This window comes from Myxocyprinus asiaticus, chromosome 45, assembly GCF_019703515.2.
Source record: "Myxocyprinus asiaticus isolate MX2 ecotype Aquarium Trade chromosome 45, UBuf_Myxa_2, whole genome shotgun sequence".
Taxonomy (NCBI): domain Eukaryota; kingdom Metazoa; phylum Chordata; class Actinopteri; order Cypriniformes; family Catostomidae; genus Myxocyprinus; species Myxocyprinus asiaticus.
The window spans coordinates 10,647,062-10,665,317 of NC_059388.1; the positions used below are offsets into that span (position 1 = coordinate 10,647,062).

The following is an 18,256-nucleotide window of genomic DNA, read 5'->3' on the forward strand; positions in this document are numbered from 1 at the left end:
ACACCTCTAACTGAAGAATTCTGAAAGGCGGTGCTGGAATTTTAAACCACAGACTCGGAAAATGCCAGTCTATGTTTTCATAATGATGAAATATGTGTTATGAGCAACACTGAAAACAGCACTCCAGGGCTCATGCAACCTGGGAGAGATCTTAATACAGCAAAAGAAATGTGGCCACTCGAGGAACAAGGTGTGATCCAGTTTTATATTCCAGAAAATCAACAAAAGAGGAGGTGTGAATATGTGACCAATAGCAGAATTACACTCATCTTGCTATTTTCTGTTTGATACATGTGATAACACATGCATCCGCATGTGCGCATGCCCAAGATCAGTCTCTCGTCACAATGCCATAGCAACGGACCCTGTTTCTGGGGACATGCTGGACAAAGTGAGCTCAGATACCTGATGAACACGTGCCAGCGGACAGCAGCCCTGCAGTGTATCGCTCATATACTGTACATGCATTTCCACCCATGCATGATAATCCTTATTTGTCATAATAACTTGCTTTTTGCTTCCTGCTGATTGTGAGCAGCAAGCGTGTGTCAGTCTACTAAGGCAGATAAACCTCTTTCCTCTGATCGCTGTTTTGTCTGCCAATGTAAATGAGGTAGGACTGGGCGATATGGCAAAAAAATAAAATCTCTATTTTTTCAAACTTAAGGATGATTCCTGTCGATTTTTCAACTTTTAAATGTACTCAATTAAGAAGTAACTTCAACATGATTCAAATAACATGTTCTTTATTAGAATTTGAGGCAACCTGGTTAGAGAAATCAAAGTTTGATTTATTATAGAAAACATAGGTGTGAAAAAAAATCACAAAAAACAAAGTGCACTACAGGAAGTTGTAAACAGTATAAATGTAAAATAAATTAAAATCTAATTGATTTAAAATAGCCCAGATGTTCATTAATAATATTATAAGAAAACTGCAAAATACTTAGATAAAAATGAATTCCTACATTGGCTATCTAGAAATCAAAATCTAGAAAGTACTCACTGTCTTTTTAAGTATAATTATAAACAGTCTAGACAAGTTTTTTTTTTTTTCCTGTTTATATCGGGACTTGAACTTGTGTTACGGACGTGAAAATATGAACATGGAAAATTCTGTAAAACCTGCAGACTTTGACCTTTGAGACTAGGGCTGGGTATTGATACAGATTTCCCGATTCGATTCCGATTCACAAGCTCTTGATCTGATTCGATTCAATATTGATTCATATGGGTATATTTTAGTTATAATGTCCCTTCTGCTTACATTTCACCCAGAAACTAGAGCTCACACATGCCCATACATTCAACAACACTTCCAGCTTCGTCCACTGGGGGCAGTGATTGGAATTTCACTATGTACAGACTGATTTCAGCAGCAGAACTTTCGACCTACTGATGTCGAATTCACAATGCGATTAGTCTGATGCAAATGCTTCCAAATGCATAAACTTATTTTGAAAATCTATGAAAAAAAAGAAAAATATGCTAAATATATATATATATATATATATATATATATACATTATATATATACACATACATACAAAACTAAGGAAATTACATGTGCACTTACACAAAATTTACTGAAAATGTGCATTAATTTTTCGATTGAAAATGCTCTCTGTAGATTTGAGATATGTCGGATGAGTAATGTGGACTGCATGAGCCAAATGGTTCTTCTCAAGAGAACACCGGCTGTGGCACACCAACACCTTTTAACCTTGCAAATTAGGTAAAAGTTGCTGCTACACCAAGAACTGTTTATCCAGCAGCTGGGTGTGATAAACAAATGTCAACAAATGTTGTCATTTCCATGCTTGTTTCATTCTTGGGTGAAACTCCGGGTCATGTTTCACCCCAAAAACAAAAGACAAAAATAAGAAAATTAAGCCCATTTTAAGGACGAATAAGATTTTTTGCATTGTAGCATAACTTTCATGACAATTATTTTCAAGATTTAACTTTAACTTTTTTTTTTTTGTGTGTTTGAACATCAAAAGAACCTTATGCATTTAAAGTGTGACCCTTCAGCTTTTTGTTTTTCAGCTTAAAGAAAATTGTTATCTTTCTTTCACTTTCCTTATTTTGCATGCACTAAATTTCCCCTCATGCATCATTAAAGTACATCTGTGTGGTTATGTAAGCCACTTAGTGTTGGGAAAGATCGTGAGATGTTCTCTTTTAATCCGCTAATCAAACATTTTAAGCACAGCATAATCAACTACCATAATAAATTACAGCAACAGACCTGCACCAAATGTTAATCGCACCTCATGACTGCTGTTCAACTGGTAGAGCATGGTGCCTGCAATGCCTAGGTTGTGGGTTTGATTCACAGGAAAAGCATGAAATGATTGAATGTATGGCTTTTAATGCAGTCTTAATCACTTTGGATATATTGTACTACTTTGCATTGGCAAATATGTAAAAGTACATTCTCAAATTTACATTTTCCATCCACAAGGGGATATTGAACTTAGCATGGGTCTTTGACATGATGACCACTCAACAACAATTTTGTGCTGTGTACAACTGATAATTCAGTTACATCACAACCCTCAGTGTGAAACATAATTCCAACATGTCTCTACACACTGACACCATGTGACAACTCGAATGCCACACTTTGTCCCGCTGCCCAGTGTTATTAGATTACAGCCAACACACACAGCATTACGTTACAACCTTGAAGCCCATCTAATGAACCTCACATGCAGACACCTTTTCAAATTTTGTTTTCTAGGTAAGATCTGTCAGCTTTTCAAGCCATTTCAAATCTTCTACATTGACAATTTCTTAAAGACAAAGATTAAAGATGCACCACTTGCAGCACCAAACAGAATCGCAAAAATAATATGATTTTTACATTTTCTGAAGAAAATAATAGTGGTGCATCCCCAAGCAAAAGTTGCCACTAGCATCCAATGGTGGATTGTTGTTAGGGCGTTGCTATGTGGCTGCTAAGGTTATCTGAGTGCATTTTAGTGTGTTTCTATGTGGTTGCTAAGGTGTTAAGTATAGTTGCTGGGGCATTGCTGGGTTGCTGCTAGGGTGTTCTTGATGGTTGTTAAGTAGTTACTTTATGGTCTTTATGGTACTTTAAGTCAAAAGCGCCCATCCCAGTCTCCATGATATGGATCAGGTCCCTCCTTCAATGTGAGTCTATAGGTTTTTTGCTAATTTCATTGTCCACCTAGGGGAAATCATGAGTCTGATTGCTCAAAAAAGTAAAAAAAAAAAAAAACAACATCCATAAACAAGCCGCATGATTTTTACTCCTGTTTACATGCGGCTCGGTCAGTAAGCAACGTAATTTTCAAACATGGTAACTGAGGAAGACACTATTTTATTCTCTGTTGCTTTGCTTTATTTCCAGATATTCCAGAGTTGTTGCTGTGTTTGTTTCCTTTCTATGGCGACATGCAGCGGAATTGTGCTTCAATAGTGGGGTTTCCTTTTCCGTAAAACTCCGGGATTCCGTCAATGTACCAGCACATATACCCGAACGTGAGGGATCATCAATATTTTACAGTGGTGTTTATAAAGGGGTACAGTTTATAGTGTATGCTTTTCCCAATGTACTCCCAGAAATGTTTTGTTGATTTGTTGTTGGGCTCTATGCTATGACGTTTGTTATTTGGTCTGTTCTACGCACATGCACACTCCTCAAAAACCTGTCATAACACTGCTTATGTGTTTACATGGCCACATAAACAGCTTTCTCTGGGAGAAACCTAGGTGTGCTAAATCGCTTTCTCTTAATCCCTTAAAAGGCGTAAGGAAATCAGTGTTCTCGTTTACACGATGTTTCAGAATGCCGCATTCTGCAAAAACCCCGGAATAACCCGCTTTCTTAAGTGCATGTAAACGTGGTGTTTTGACATTGCCAAAATTACACACTTCACCTTTAAGTCCCAAAGCACCAGTTCGACACTCCAGCTACATTCTATTGCTTTCATTAATGGCTCCATGCAAACATTTGTGATGGCAGGAATGGAGGTGAGCAGACACCAATAATTGGAGAGACTCCTTGTGAGGGGAAGAGGATCGGAGAGAAGAGGAGACATTATTTTAATTATGTCTCACCACGGAGGCCTAGAGCCCAGAGGGACTTATCAATGTATCAATCCAGGAGAACGAGAGAGGGAGAGAGAGAGAGAGAGAGAGAGAGAGAGAGAGAGAGAGAGAGAGAGAGAGAGAGAGATCTCACAGATGCATACACAAGTGTATTTCTGAAACAAAGAGTCTCATAGATGAGCAGTTTGGTCCTTTGGAACCCAATAAAATCATGACATGCACACTAATTTGAGCACACAAACACCTAATTAGGATTAACAAAATGTAATCAGTATTTTCAAAACATCTTCTATTGAGGCTATAACGCATAAAAATACATCTGATGCTTACCCTTTTAAAGGGAACACTTTCACCTTTTATTTTCTACCCTTTGACAGGGTTCAGATGAACACCTTAAAAGTTAACATTAAATGGCTATTCAACAAAGATTTTCAACAGGAACAAACTTTTTATCTATCAAGAGTTGATTGGATTTTGAAAAGTGGGTGTTCGTAAGCAAAATGTAGTCAGGCCTGTAAGCGAATTTGCAGCCAAATCCTCCAGAAACACCGCTGGCACCCACTTTTGAGGAGACTTTTTGACCGGGACATGGAGGCTAAAGTCAAGTTCCTCCCTTAAGTGCATTTTGTAGTATCCCAATGGTAATTGAAATCTATTGTTATTTGCTATGCTGTAACCTTTATGAACATTAACTGGCATTAAATTACTGCGTTAACTACTGGCAAACACTGCATTCCCTTCAACAGTCTCAATAAGAACAGGAATGTGTATTAAGAAAGTAATTAGGGTAAATTTTGATTTCATGCTGACTTTAAAAACATATTACTGCAGTGCCACGAGTGCAAAAGGTTTGTATGTGTGTGTTGGTGTGCTTTGTGACGTTAATTTATTTAACTGCCCACTGATCTTTCACTTTGATGACATCACTGGAATGTGAACGGTATGCACATCAAAGCCTCTTAAAAAAACATTCAAACCATGATGCATCAAGACGATTCATGCGATCCATGCATCAAACCACCATGCAGTATAACTCTGCCAGATGGCCAAGTTAAAAAAGCTTTTCCATGACTGGTATATTCCACAGTAAAGGGTTTAGAGTCTGGTCATTTCCTTGTGTTTCTCATTACAAGAGATCTTCAAGAAAATAGTGATTTGTATGCTCCTTCAGTACTGCATGTATGCTAGCACATCTGACGTTTGCAAACATTAGTGCTGCTACATTAGGTGCTGTCAGTCACTTTTCATCCCTGTTGCTCCATACACAACACACTCACACACAAACACACACACTCTGATCTCTGCTGAGACCAGCTGTCCAGCAATCACCGAGGTTATCACACACAACTCTCAGGTTATGGTTCACATTAAACCACACCCGACATCTGTAGTGAACAAACACTAACAATTTCCTGCTAAACGCTGCTACAATAACAATGTCATGGAAATGAACCCCAAAACAGTGTTTTTTACAAACCATCAGTCAATATTTGGCCATTTTGAGAATATCGATATAAAAACCAAAAAACATGCCTGCTGCCTAGACGTCAGTTAGTTCAAGAATCTACCAACAGTCTTGTCAATGGATATTGCGCATTTTTAGATGTTAAATATTTTTGAGAGAATTTGAGTAAAATATTGAGTAAATGATAAGATTAATTCAATTTCAGCAATTTGTGTACAACTCATTTGGTAACATTAAATTGGATTTTATTACATGTATATATATATTACACAGCTCTCGAGTACTTGATTCTGACTGGTCCTTAATGCATACAATATAAACAATATAAAATAGCTTTCTTTTTCCAATGGTTTAGATTCAAATTATTATTGGCCTCAGGGGCGTAGACAGCCCCCCAATAATCAAAACAAGCAAGTACAGCCCCCCCAATATTTATACCATGTTTCAATGGAAACATGTAAATGCTTCATGTTGCAACCCCCCCCCCTCCTCCAAGGGCGTAGATTTCAAGCCAAATCTACGCCCTTGTTTGGCCTCTTATCGCAGTTCAACAACTTATCGAAATACTCAAATTACAACATTTTCCAGCAAGACACTAAGCACATTGAGTGGTTGCGTCAGCATGTGAATGTTCAGGTTGCTAAACCAAGTGTCAATGCACCCCAGTGTGAGACACACAGAGAAGACTATGACTTCACACACATGAAGTTACCAAATACTGACCATTTCAGCAAACTGGTCAAAAAATGCTGGTCATTTCAGCTTTCAGCTCCTGTATGTGTGAATGTGTGTGTGGGTGGGTTTGGGTGGTTTATGAGGACATATTTTTAGGTTACAAACTGGTAATTACAAGTGTATTATGCTATAAATGTGGTTTATGAGGATATTTCTAGTGTCCCCATAATTCAAATTGCTTAAAAAACATACTAAACAATGTTTTTTGGAAAATGTAAAAATGCAGAAAGTTTTTTGTGAGGGTTAGGTTTAGGGGTATGGTTAGGGGATAGAATCTATAGTTCGTATAGTATAAAAATCCTTATGTCAATGGAGAGTCCTCATAAGGATAGCCGTACCAACGTGTGTGTGTGTGTGTCTGTGTGTGTGTGTTGGTTCCTTTCACCAGACTGCATTGGTGCCACTCTTGTGGGTAATTTGAACAGACTGTGTGTGTGTGTGTGTGTGTGTGTGTGTGTGTGTGTGTGTGTGTGTGTGTGTGTGTGTGTGTGTGAGACAATGTGCATCTGCATGTTGCCTGGAGACGAGTCGCAGTATTTGAGATACCATCTAGCTAACATCTCTGAAGCAGTGTGTACTGAGGTCAACATGACTGCAGACTTGTGGCTTGGACACTTACTTAGATAAATGCAACAAACACACAGCAAGAAATGTACAGTAGAAGTCAGAAGTTTACATACACTTAGGTTGAAGTCATTAAAACTCATTTTTTAACCACTCCACGAATTTAATATTAGCAAACTATAGTTTTGGCAAGTCGTTTAGGACATCTACTTTGTGCATGACACAAGTAATTTTTCCAACAGTTGTTTACAGACAGATTGTTTCACTTTTAATTGACTATATCACAATTCCAGTGGGTCAGAAGTTTACATATACTAAGTTAACTGTGCCTTTAAGCAGCTTGGAAAATTCAGAAAATGAAGTCAGGCCTTTAGGCAATTAGCAAATTAGCTTCTGATAAGAGGTGTACTGAATTGGAGGTGTACCTGTGGATGTATTTTAAGGCCTACCTTCAAACTCAGTGCCTCTTTGCTTGACATCATGGGAAAATCAAAAGAAATCAGCCAAGACCTCAGAAAAAAAAATTGTGGACCTCCACAAGTCTGGTTCATCCTTGGGAGAAATTTCCAAATGCCTGAAGGTACCACGTTCATCTGTACAAACAATAGTACGCAAGTATAAACACCATGGGACCACGCAGCCATCATACCGTTCAGGAAGGAGACTCATTCTGTCTCCTAGAGATGAACGTAGTTTGGTGCGAAAAATGCAAATCAATCCCAGAACAACAGCAAAGGACCTTGTGAAAATGCTGGAAGAAACAGGTAGACAAGTATCTATATCCACAGTAAAACAAGTCAAGGTACTGGAGTGGCCATCACAAAGCCCTGACCTCAATCAAAAATTTGTGCGCAGAAATGAAAAAGTGTGTGCGAGCAAGGAGGCCTACAAACCGGACTCAGTTACACCAGTTCTGTCTGGAGGAATGGGCCAAAATTCCAGCAACTTATTGTGAGAAGCTTGTGGAAGGCTACTCAAAAAGTTTGACCCAAGTTAAACAATTTAAAGGCAATGCTACCAAATACTAATAAAGTGTGTGTAAACTTCTGACCCACTGGGAATGTGATCAAAGAAATAAAAGCTGAAATAAATCATTCTCTCTACTATTATTCTGACATTTCACATTCTTAAAATAAAGTAGTGATCCTAACTGACCTAAGACAGGGAAAGTTTTCTACATTTAAATGTCTGGAATTATGAAAAACTGAGTTTAAATATATTTGGCTGAGGTGTATGTAAACTTCTGACTTCAACTGTAAATGGTTTAACTCATATGTTGATATATCTGAGGTCTGGCAATTGTATGATTTGTCTTTTTTGCCCTTTTACACACACTGACAAATGCGAAGCCAATTATATAATTATCCTGATAGTATGCTATAATTACCCCCACACTGCTAAAACTATATGAATTGTGTGCATGGCAGTAATAGACTAAGAAATGTGAAGTTTCCATGAATTAACTCGATTCGATTACACTGGTTGTCATAAACAACACTCCTATTTCATCCCTAATACAAGAGAAGTGGTAACCCGAAACTGTAACCTTAAGGAGCTATTTCTACCTGATCTAATCCTTAAAATTAGCTTTGTTGGCGTAACCTAATGTATTCACGTTGATTCAGGCATGTTAATATCTTTGAGCCACATCAAACTAGTTAATTTAGATGTTGCCCGACACAAAGCACTTTTTTTTTTTCAGTGCAGTTAACAGCATGTGCATAAGACATGCATAAGTCAAGTTAGGGTTAGAAAATTATGGGTACATATTATAAGGTTAGGGTTAGATAGTTACAATTAATGTTGTCAAAAATACCGGTACTTTGGTAACAAGTCAGTACTAAAATAAAAAGATGTAACGATACCAGTGATTCTACAGTACCGGTAGTACCGAGCACCGACTTAATTCGGTAATCGCATACTGTCTTACTGACACATGACTGCTTTCAACTGCTCACACACTTATTTGAGCATGTGCTCTGTTACTCGTTTTACACTGAAATGTGCAACTAATCAAATCAAAATCGTGATATGTCCTAATGTGATTATTAAACCGCGAAATGCTGCAATCTTAGTCTGCATTCCAGCTGCATGAGCTTTAAATGAATGTGTGAAGCTGACCGCTCATATGCTGGAAACTCCACAGACTTTGAGAATCATTCATGTTGTTTGAGAGATGACAGAGCAGAGCACTAATCCACTCTGAAGCGTTATTTTTATAAAATGTATATAATTAAATCACAGCATTTGCACTTTACAAATACACATATAAAGGGGGCCTGGGTAGCTCAGTGGTAAAAGTGGCTCAACAAGCCACGTGATAAGATGCGCAGGTTGACGATCTCAGACGCGGAGGCAACTGGGATTTGTCCTCCACCAACCGGACTGAGGCGAATCACTATGTGACCATGAGGACTTAAAAGCACATTGGGAATTGGCCATTCCAAATTGGGAGAAAAATGGGAAAAATCCAACAACAACAAAATACACATATAAAAGCTAAATGCCTGAAACTGAAGAAATTGCAACAGAAATATATTATAACTGTATAGTAAAATGTAATCCTCAATGTAGAAATAATAATTATTATTATAATAGTAATAATAAATAATGATTAATGAATAATGATTGTAATAATACAAATTACGCAATATATCACAAGCAAGAGTGCTTTTGTACTGAACAAAAGTTTGTTAAAAAATGCAATGGTATGTTGATATGTAAATTTTTTTACTTGTTCATTTAAGGAAAAAAATTGACACCATTTTGATAATGAAATGAAATCAAACTTTAAAACATGGAATTCTGGAAAAATAATAAAAAAAAGAAAAAAGAAAAATTGATTTGGGAAAAAAATAAAACAGATTTCAGTAGGGCCCTGCTTAAAAACAAACAAGTGTTAGAAACACTTGAAGGAACTTTAAACTTTAAATTATTTACATTGAAATTTAACTTTAAATAGTCTACAGAAGTGTGTTCAATAGCACATTATCATATTAGCACATTTTTTCTTTGATATCGAAATTGGCATTTAGAACCGTGAAAAACTAGTTATGAATATGGGAAATGGTTAAATAGTTACATGCTGGGCACAGGTTAGGATTACATAATTACTACTTTGGTTACTAGTTAGATAGCTACAGGTATGGGTTAGATTGTTACAATTATGGGTACACTTTAGATAGTTACAGGCATGGGTTAGTTATGGTCACAGGTTAGGATTAGATAGTTACTTGTTTGGGCACTGGTTACATAGCTACAGGTATGGTTTAGGGATAGACTGTTATGATTATGGGTACAGGTTAGATAGTTACAAGGTATGGGTTTGTTATGGGCACATGTAAGGATTGCATAGTTACTAGTTTGGGTACTAGTTAGATACAGGTGCGGGTTAGTATTATAGAGTTAAGATTATGGGTACAGGTTAGATAGTTAGAGGTATGGGTTAGTTATGAGCAAAGGTTAGGATTAGATAGTTACAAGTATGGGTATTGGTTACATAGCTAACGGGTTAGGGTTATATCGTTAAGATTATGGGTACAGGTTTGATAGTTACAAGCATTATTATTATTATGACTGCTCATATGCTGTGTTATTTATGGGCACAGGTTAGGATTATATAGTTACTAGTAAGGGTACTTAGTACATACAGGAACGGGGTTAGGGTTAGATAGTAACGATTACGTGAACAAATTAGATAGTTACAGGTATGCATGAATAGTTATGGGCAAATGTTAGAATTAAATGCTAGCATGGGTACTGCTTAGATAGCTACAAAGTTAGAATTAAATAGTTAAGATAATGGGTACAGGTTAGATAGTTACAGGTATGAGTTAGTTATGAGCAAAAATTAGGATTAGATAGCTGCTAACATGGATACTGGTTAGACAGCTACAAAATTAGGCTTAAATAGTTAAAGGTGCTCTATGTAATATTTTTACTGTACTAAATCATAAAATTACCATAATATGTCATTAGAGAATTAGGAAACATGCTAAGTTGAAATACTGGCTTCTCCAATAACAATGCTACAGCCAGTATATTCTATTTTGAAGTTTCCATTCCGGCCGGAATTTCTGTTTATGTTTTGGCCTGTGTGATCCCGCCCACTGCCCACTCACAAATAGTTACAGGCATGTGTTAGTTATGGGCAAAGGTTAGGATTAGATAATTACTAGTATGGGTACTGGTTACACAGCTACAGGGTTAGTGTTAAATTTATATGATTATGGGTACAGATTAGATAGTTACTGGTATGGGTTAGTTATGGGCAAAGGTTAGGATTAGATAGTTCTAAGTATGGGTACTGGTTAGATAGCTACATGTACAGGCTAGGGTTAGATTATGATTATGTGTACAGGTTAGATTGTTACAGGTATGGTTTAGTTATGGGCACAGATTAGGATTAGATAGTTACTAGTGTAGGTACTGTTTAGATAGCTAAATTTAAGGGTTTGGCTTAGATGGTTAAGCTTATGGGTACAGGTTAGATAGTTACAGGTATGGGTCAGTTTATTGTCTCAGGTTAGGGTTAGTTTCTAGAATGGGTACTGGTTAGATAGCTACAGGTACGGTTAGGATTAGATAGTTAAGGTTATGGGTACAGGTTAGATAGTTACAGGCATGGGTTAGTTATGGGCACAGATTAGGATTAGATAGTTACTAGTGTAGGTACTCTTTAGATAGCTAAAGGTAAGGGTTTGGTTTAGATGGTTAAGCTTATGGGTACAGGTTAGATAGTTACAGGTATGGGTCAGTTAAGTGTACCAGGTTAGGATTAGTTCTAGAATGGGTACCGGTTAGATAGCTACAGGTACGGTTAGGATTAGATAGTTAAGATTATGGGTACAGGCTAGATAGTTACAGGCATGGGTTAGTTATGGGCACCAATTAGGATTAGATAGTTACTATTGTAGGTACTGTTTAGATAGCTAAAGGTAAGGGTTTGTCTTAGATGGTTAAGCTTTTGGGTACAGGTTAGATAGTTACAGGTATGGGTCAGTTAATTGTCTCAGGTTAGGATTAGTTTCTAGAATGGGTACTGGTTAGATAGCTACAGGTACAGTTAGGATTAGATAGTTATGATTATTGGTACAGGTTAGATAGTTTCAGGTACGTTTTAAAGTTAGATAATTGTGGGTACGATTGTAAAATCAGGGTTTGATGGTTATGGGTAACTGGTTAGGCTTTGCCACAATAGTCTAGAGAATCACATGAAATGGAGACCACCATATTAGGAAGCAGCAAACACCCAAATACACCCATTGCCTTCTCTATCGTCCATTATATATTTGCCAAAACAGATGAACAAAGCATATATCAAACTCTCACATGTTTAGGTGGAGTGATGGAAACACTCATAATTATTCAGGAAACAGACTGATGTTCAAGCTGTGTGAAATAGCATGATCAAATGTAAAAAATAAAAAAAAATAAAAAATTACAATCAGTACAGAATGAAGCAACAGGTCTGCATCCTCAAACCACTCCTACAAATGCATAATCACCATTGCAGCTCAATTACCAATGGGCCCTTCATAAAATGTATTTCCGACGTTTTTAAAGATCTTCTGTTTGTTTCCAGCCTCTCAGATAGTGTGTTTGTTTGTATGGGCGTGTTTTGAAACAGTTCTCTCATTGTAGACATATTTGCAGCAAGGTATTGACTGATCTGTCACTTTGCAGCGATTTCTTGGGGTGGTCAATATTTAATTCTGCACATATTTCTCAAAGATGAACATCTGAACAAAAGGCCACAAAATAACAACTCCTAACAGGTATAACGCGTTATAAATGATACAAATGTAACGGTCGGCTAATGAAAGGCTTGAGAAATTGATGCTTATCAAAAGACCAATATCAAAATGCTCTGCCAAACTTTCTGTTGTAGTTTAGATTGCAACTACAATGTAGGCTAATGATACAGTTCTAACGATGTAACAGTTATGATTTTATTTTAGGCCTCTAACAGAATATCTGATCTGTTGTTTCTTACCGAGCAGGAGGAGTTTGACCTCTCTGGCCGCTTTCTCTCCGTCATCTCTCAGATTTCTGTCGATCATTTTACTCCTCTCCACCGCCGCTTTATCCTCCGTGCTTAACGTGCAGCCCATCCTCACGATGATCCGAACCGTCAGATATAACGTACAATATTCAACATGCACCAGTTCCCCCTCCGGGAAACCACACGCCCTTCTTTTTAAAACAACCGATCACCAAAAAGGAGGTCTTCAAAAAAGAAACGACACGGGAAAGTGGCTGGCTCTTGTCCTAATGGATACAATTATTCCGGTATCTTGCTTTGTTTCACTGCGGATCCCTTCAAAGCGATGAAAAAAAGATCCGTAAAAAACCCCGTAATGATCCGTTCCCCAGCGCGTCAGTATATTCACGGGCTCGCGCTGCTTCCTGTTCGCATGCATGAAGGCGCGTTCACGTGTGCGCGCGCGCGTTTGGTAGCGGCGGGCACGCGCTCTGCCTCAGCAGCAGCAGCAGCATCAGCGCTACATGACGAGGCGGTGAAGAGCATCTGTCATCCCCGATGCAGACTGATGCCAGTGAGCTGCTGTGCTGCTGTACCCTCCAGGGTGACGAGGCTTGTCAGTGCCCAGTTTCAAACATCCAGACTGGCAAGGGAAATGGGACTATTCAGTTGACACAAGTACACTGTTTACAAAAAAAAAAAAAAAAAAAAAAAAAACTGGCTGTGGTTGCTAGAATAATTATGTTAAAAAAATGCAGTAAAAATGTAAGCAACTTTACAGAACAACATGTACATTTTACAGTTTAAATCTGTTGTAATTTACATGACCACGCTGGCACTGTAAAAAAAACAAACAAACAAAAAAAAAAAATCTGTTAAATTTACAGTAAATAAATAAATAAATAAAATAAATAACCTTGATATTAACCTTCTGAAAATGTACAAATCTGCTTTTCACTTTATAGTATATTGTTATTCACTCTTAAAATTACAGAAGCGCACATGATGACATGAAGTTCATCAATAGTGGCTCTTCCAGGAGCAATGACCAATAAACACGAAGAGACACTCACACAAACATTAAACACCATCAGGGTAACACATGTGAAATTAAAATAATGCAGTAAACATTAACTAAACTACATCAGATATAACACAGAACATCCAAAAGAACATAACTGATATTAAAAATAAGAAGAAACATAACTATTCCCATAAAATGTAATGAAATGTAATGGGTCATGCAGGGAAATGTAGGAACGCCAGATTATTGTTTTTTACCGTAATTTTAACAATAATTGACTGTAAAAAGTACATGTACTCTCTTGATAAATATAATGTACATTTTTACCAGTAATTACACAGGAAAATCAGACTTTTTACATTTTAAATTTTTTTACAACATTTTATTGTAAAAATTACTGTATTGTCTTTTAAAATAAATAAAAAAAATGTACTGTATATTTTACAGTTAATATTCGTTAATCAATTAACGTTTTTTTTTTTTCCTGTAGCATTTTTACAGTCTTTTACCATTAAAATTACAGAATTATTTTTACAGTGTAACCCTATATTGGATAAATCACTGTAAACCCTAATGTTGTCATTATTGGAAAAAACAAGTTGTCTTAATTAAACATTACTTGAAATGTCACGTTTTGGCTCATAACTAAAACATCTATGCTCAATGAATGTATTTATCTTAAAAAAACAAACATATATAGACTTTAGATTTTAAGTGTTAATAACTCAAACTATTACAACTACAAACTGTAATAACTACAAAACTATTATAACTACAAATCTGAGTAAAGTCTACTTGCATCTAGTTACCTTAACTTAAATAGTTAACATCCTTCTAAATGAACACCAAGTTCAGTGAACTTAATTACACAAGTTTTAGAGACGCCATTACTCAGTTCAACTGAGGGAATGAGTTAGTCAACTATTAGGGTTTTCAGTGTAGTCACAATGAGAATCTGTCAATAAATAGCCTATTATAGTGTTTTTAGCTACATTTAAGCATGAAATTTCTGATTTTCATAAGGTGGAGTCACAGGAACACTTCATTATTATCCAAAAATGCAAATATGTGTGTACTATTCTATTCTATTCTATTCTATTCTATTCTGTTATCTCAGTTTCCCAGTTGTTTCCTCTGGTTCAAGCGTCATCCAATAGACCATCACAGATGCTTGAACCACACCTTGCCATATGTTCCGAGGGCAAATACTGAACTGTGTCACCTCTCTTGACTGCAATGTCAACATACTGCTGAGAATTCTGCATAGCTTGCAGAGAGGGATTCAATAATCACTACACTATCACACCTCAGTTGAGGGTTAGTCTTTAAATATGCAAACATGATAGGCAGATAAATTAGGCAATGACCTCAGACTTGCATTGAGCTATTTTGCATCAGCTATGCCTCTTATAATGAAACGTGACTTGGAAAACTCATCTGTTTCGAGGACACATTTGCATAAGATCTCAAAGGGTTACACTATTCGAACCACATATTTTCATGTCACATGGGAACATTACAGCTTGTATGCAAAATAGTGTCACTGTCTGCTACAGTTTAGCGGATTCTGGTTGTTCAGATTTCCATATCTTCACAATGCATAGAGAACAACACACAACCTCTGTTGCAGGGGAACCAGGCGATAGTTGCTAAATAAACCGAAGTTTTAATCAACTTTAAATCATAATCGGTCTCAGTAAACAACAGGTTCCCATTGTGGCCACTTACCCCATACAAAGGGACAACATGCCCGCTATTGGGGTACGTTGTCACAAAAGGTCAATATGTGTTTAATTAACTGTATTTTTATTTTTTATTTTTTTGCTTGGGCAATATTGGTGGAAATGTTCAATAGCTTTTTTTGTGTGTGTGGTAAAGATTTCAAGGTATGTGTTTATACAGAAACTGATCATTTGGAGTCACAGATTAGCATACAATTAAAATGGGTCATTTTATTTTCATTATAGGCAACAATATACCAGAGTGAAGAGTGGTACTTTAGAATAAACTGATTAAATGAATAGCTGAACACTACCATCTAGGGTCTGGTAGTTGTACATGTATTGGTTGATCCTCTTAGTTTATTCAGCATTGATAGAATATAGAATTCAAGTGAAATGTCATTGCATAATATAATATAATATAATATAATATAATATAATATAATATAATATAATATAATATAATATAATATCATTTAACCTTATATACACTTATACCTATGTACATATGTATATAAAATATAAAATGTATAAACAGTGAAAATAAATAGTGCAAAATCTGTGCAAAATAGATATGCAATCATATTTCCTGAAATGATTGGCATATATGGCACAAAATTATTTATATCTAAAGGTTAAAAAGAAATACATAATAATGTGTGCACTTTGAATTTGTAACCTGAATGTTCTGGATGAGTTTCTTTTAAAGCTATGTCTGCTTCCTCTGTTAAGAAATATGGCAATTAAACACTAGAGGACAGTAGAAGAACAGAGTTCCACTCACCAGAGTTTTGATCATCAAAGATTTGTCCTGCATATAGCACACACAATGTGTAAGAAGTGACATATAGTAAAAGGTGTCATTGTTTTTCCTGTGCAATGTACAACAGCAATAATTAAAACAAACAACCATTTAATTTTTCTTGCTTAGCTGGTTTATTACATGCTTTTTATTTGATATGCCAATAAACTGTGTTTTATGTTTATACTTCCACAACTGGTAATAAAATGATATGGTTCATTAAATGTCAGGGAATTATAAAATCTGCAAACATGTTTATCATATTCCATGAATCATGACAACCTGAACAAATTTCCTGCCCACATCGAAACCTATTCTTCACTGTAAAAACAATCTGTGAAATATCGGTAGCCGTTGCTGCCTGAAATTTACCATAAAAAATATGGTGACAAAGTTTCAGGCTTTTCGGGATGTCATTTTGATGCCAGTATATTTTACGGTTCACTACAGTTTATATTATTAAATGACATTTAATAACTTATTAAGTAATGAAACTTAATATACCTACCTTTTAGAACTATAAAAGTCTGCTTTTCACTTTAAAATGTATTGCTAATCACCGTAGTGACTACAAAAGGACACATGATGATTTAAAGTTCATCAAGAGAGGCCCTTCAGGAGCAATAGTTAATACACATGTAGAAACAGTGCTCAGTGTCACTCCCATAAACACTAAACACCATCAGGTTAATCCATGATGTAACACTAAAATAATGTAATAAACATTATCTAAACTACATAAAATATAACATAGAACAACCCATTGTAAATAACTGATATTGAAAAGAAGAAGAAACAACTATTCCTATAAAATATAATGAAATGTGATGGGTCATGCAAGGACTTCTGGAAATCCACGATTATTGTTTTTCACCTTAATTGTTACTTATACTGTAAAATCATAGTTTTTTAAATAAAAAATAAAAAATTATTTACAATTGTTAACCGTAAAATTACATGTATTGTCTTGTTAAATATATTATAATTTTTTGCTGTATATGTGAAGGTAACTGCACGTTTACCAATTTTTTTTACATTTCTTTTACCGTTTTACCGTTAAAATTACTGATATTTTTTACATTATAATATTATTTTGTATTCTATTTTATTTTATTTTAAATATATTCTACTCTAAGCTTTAAATTTAGATTTATTGCATTTATTCTGTACATTGGCAAGAAAGAGAATGTGAACCCTTTTGAATTAGCTGGTTTTCTGCATTAATTGGTCATAAAATTATCGCATTTTCATCAGTTTTTATTGAACACATCCCATTAAACATTCACAGTGCTGTGGAAAAAGTAAGAGAACCCTTGAATTTTATAACAGGCCGATCCTCCTGTGGCAGCAATAACCTCAACCAAGCTTTTCTGGTAATTGCGGATTAGACCTGCACAACGTTCAGAATTAATTTTGGACCATTCTTCCTTATAGAACTGCTTCAGCTCAGCCATATTCTTAGGATGTCTGGTGTGAACGGCTCTCTTGAGCTCATTCCAAAGCATCTCTATTGGGTTAAGGTCTGGGCTCTGAATGGACCACTCCAAAAGGTGGATTTTCTTTTTTTGAAGCCATTCTGTAGTGAATTTACTTCGATGTTTAGGGTCATTGTCCTGCTGCATCACCCAACTTCTACTGAGCTTCAGCTGGCACACAGCAACACTGAAATTATCCTGTAGGATATCTTGATAAACTTTGAATACATTTTTCCCTCAATGATGGCAAAGCAGCCCCAAATCATGATGCTCCCTCCACCATACTTCACCGTTGGGATGTTTTCATGTTGGTATGCGGTGTCTTTTTACACCATACGTAGTGTTGTGTGTTCTTCCCAAACAATTCAATCTTAGTTTCAACAGTCCATTAAACATTTTCCCTGTAG

General features: G+C 36.1%; 1 protein-coding gene and 1 long non-coding RNA gene across 2 annotated transcripts in view; both read right to left on the reverse strand.

Moving 5' to 3' along the window:
- Positions 1-13,300, reverse strand: part of LOC127435420 (guanine nucleotide-binding protein G(i) subunit alpha-1) — a 31,466-nt gene extending 18,166 nt beyond the window's left edge. Inside the window, exon 1 of the mRNA XM_051688907.1 lies at positions 12,840-13,300. Within this exon, the coding sequence (XP_051544867.1) occupies positions 12,840-12,957 (118 nt within the window). The 5' untranslated portion in view covers positions 12,958-13,300. The remainder of the gene's footprint in view (positions 1-12,839) is intronic.
- LOC127435439 (uncharacterized) overlaps positions 1-18,256 on the reverse strand; it is a 183,066-nt gene that overhangs the window by 18,166 nt on the left and 146,644 nt on the right. The gene's annotated exons all lie outside the window — the stretch shown is intronic.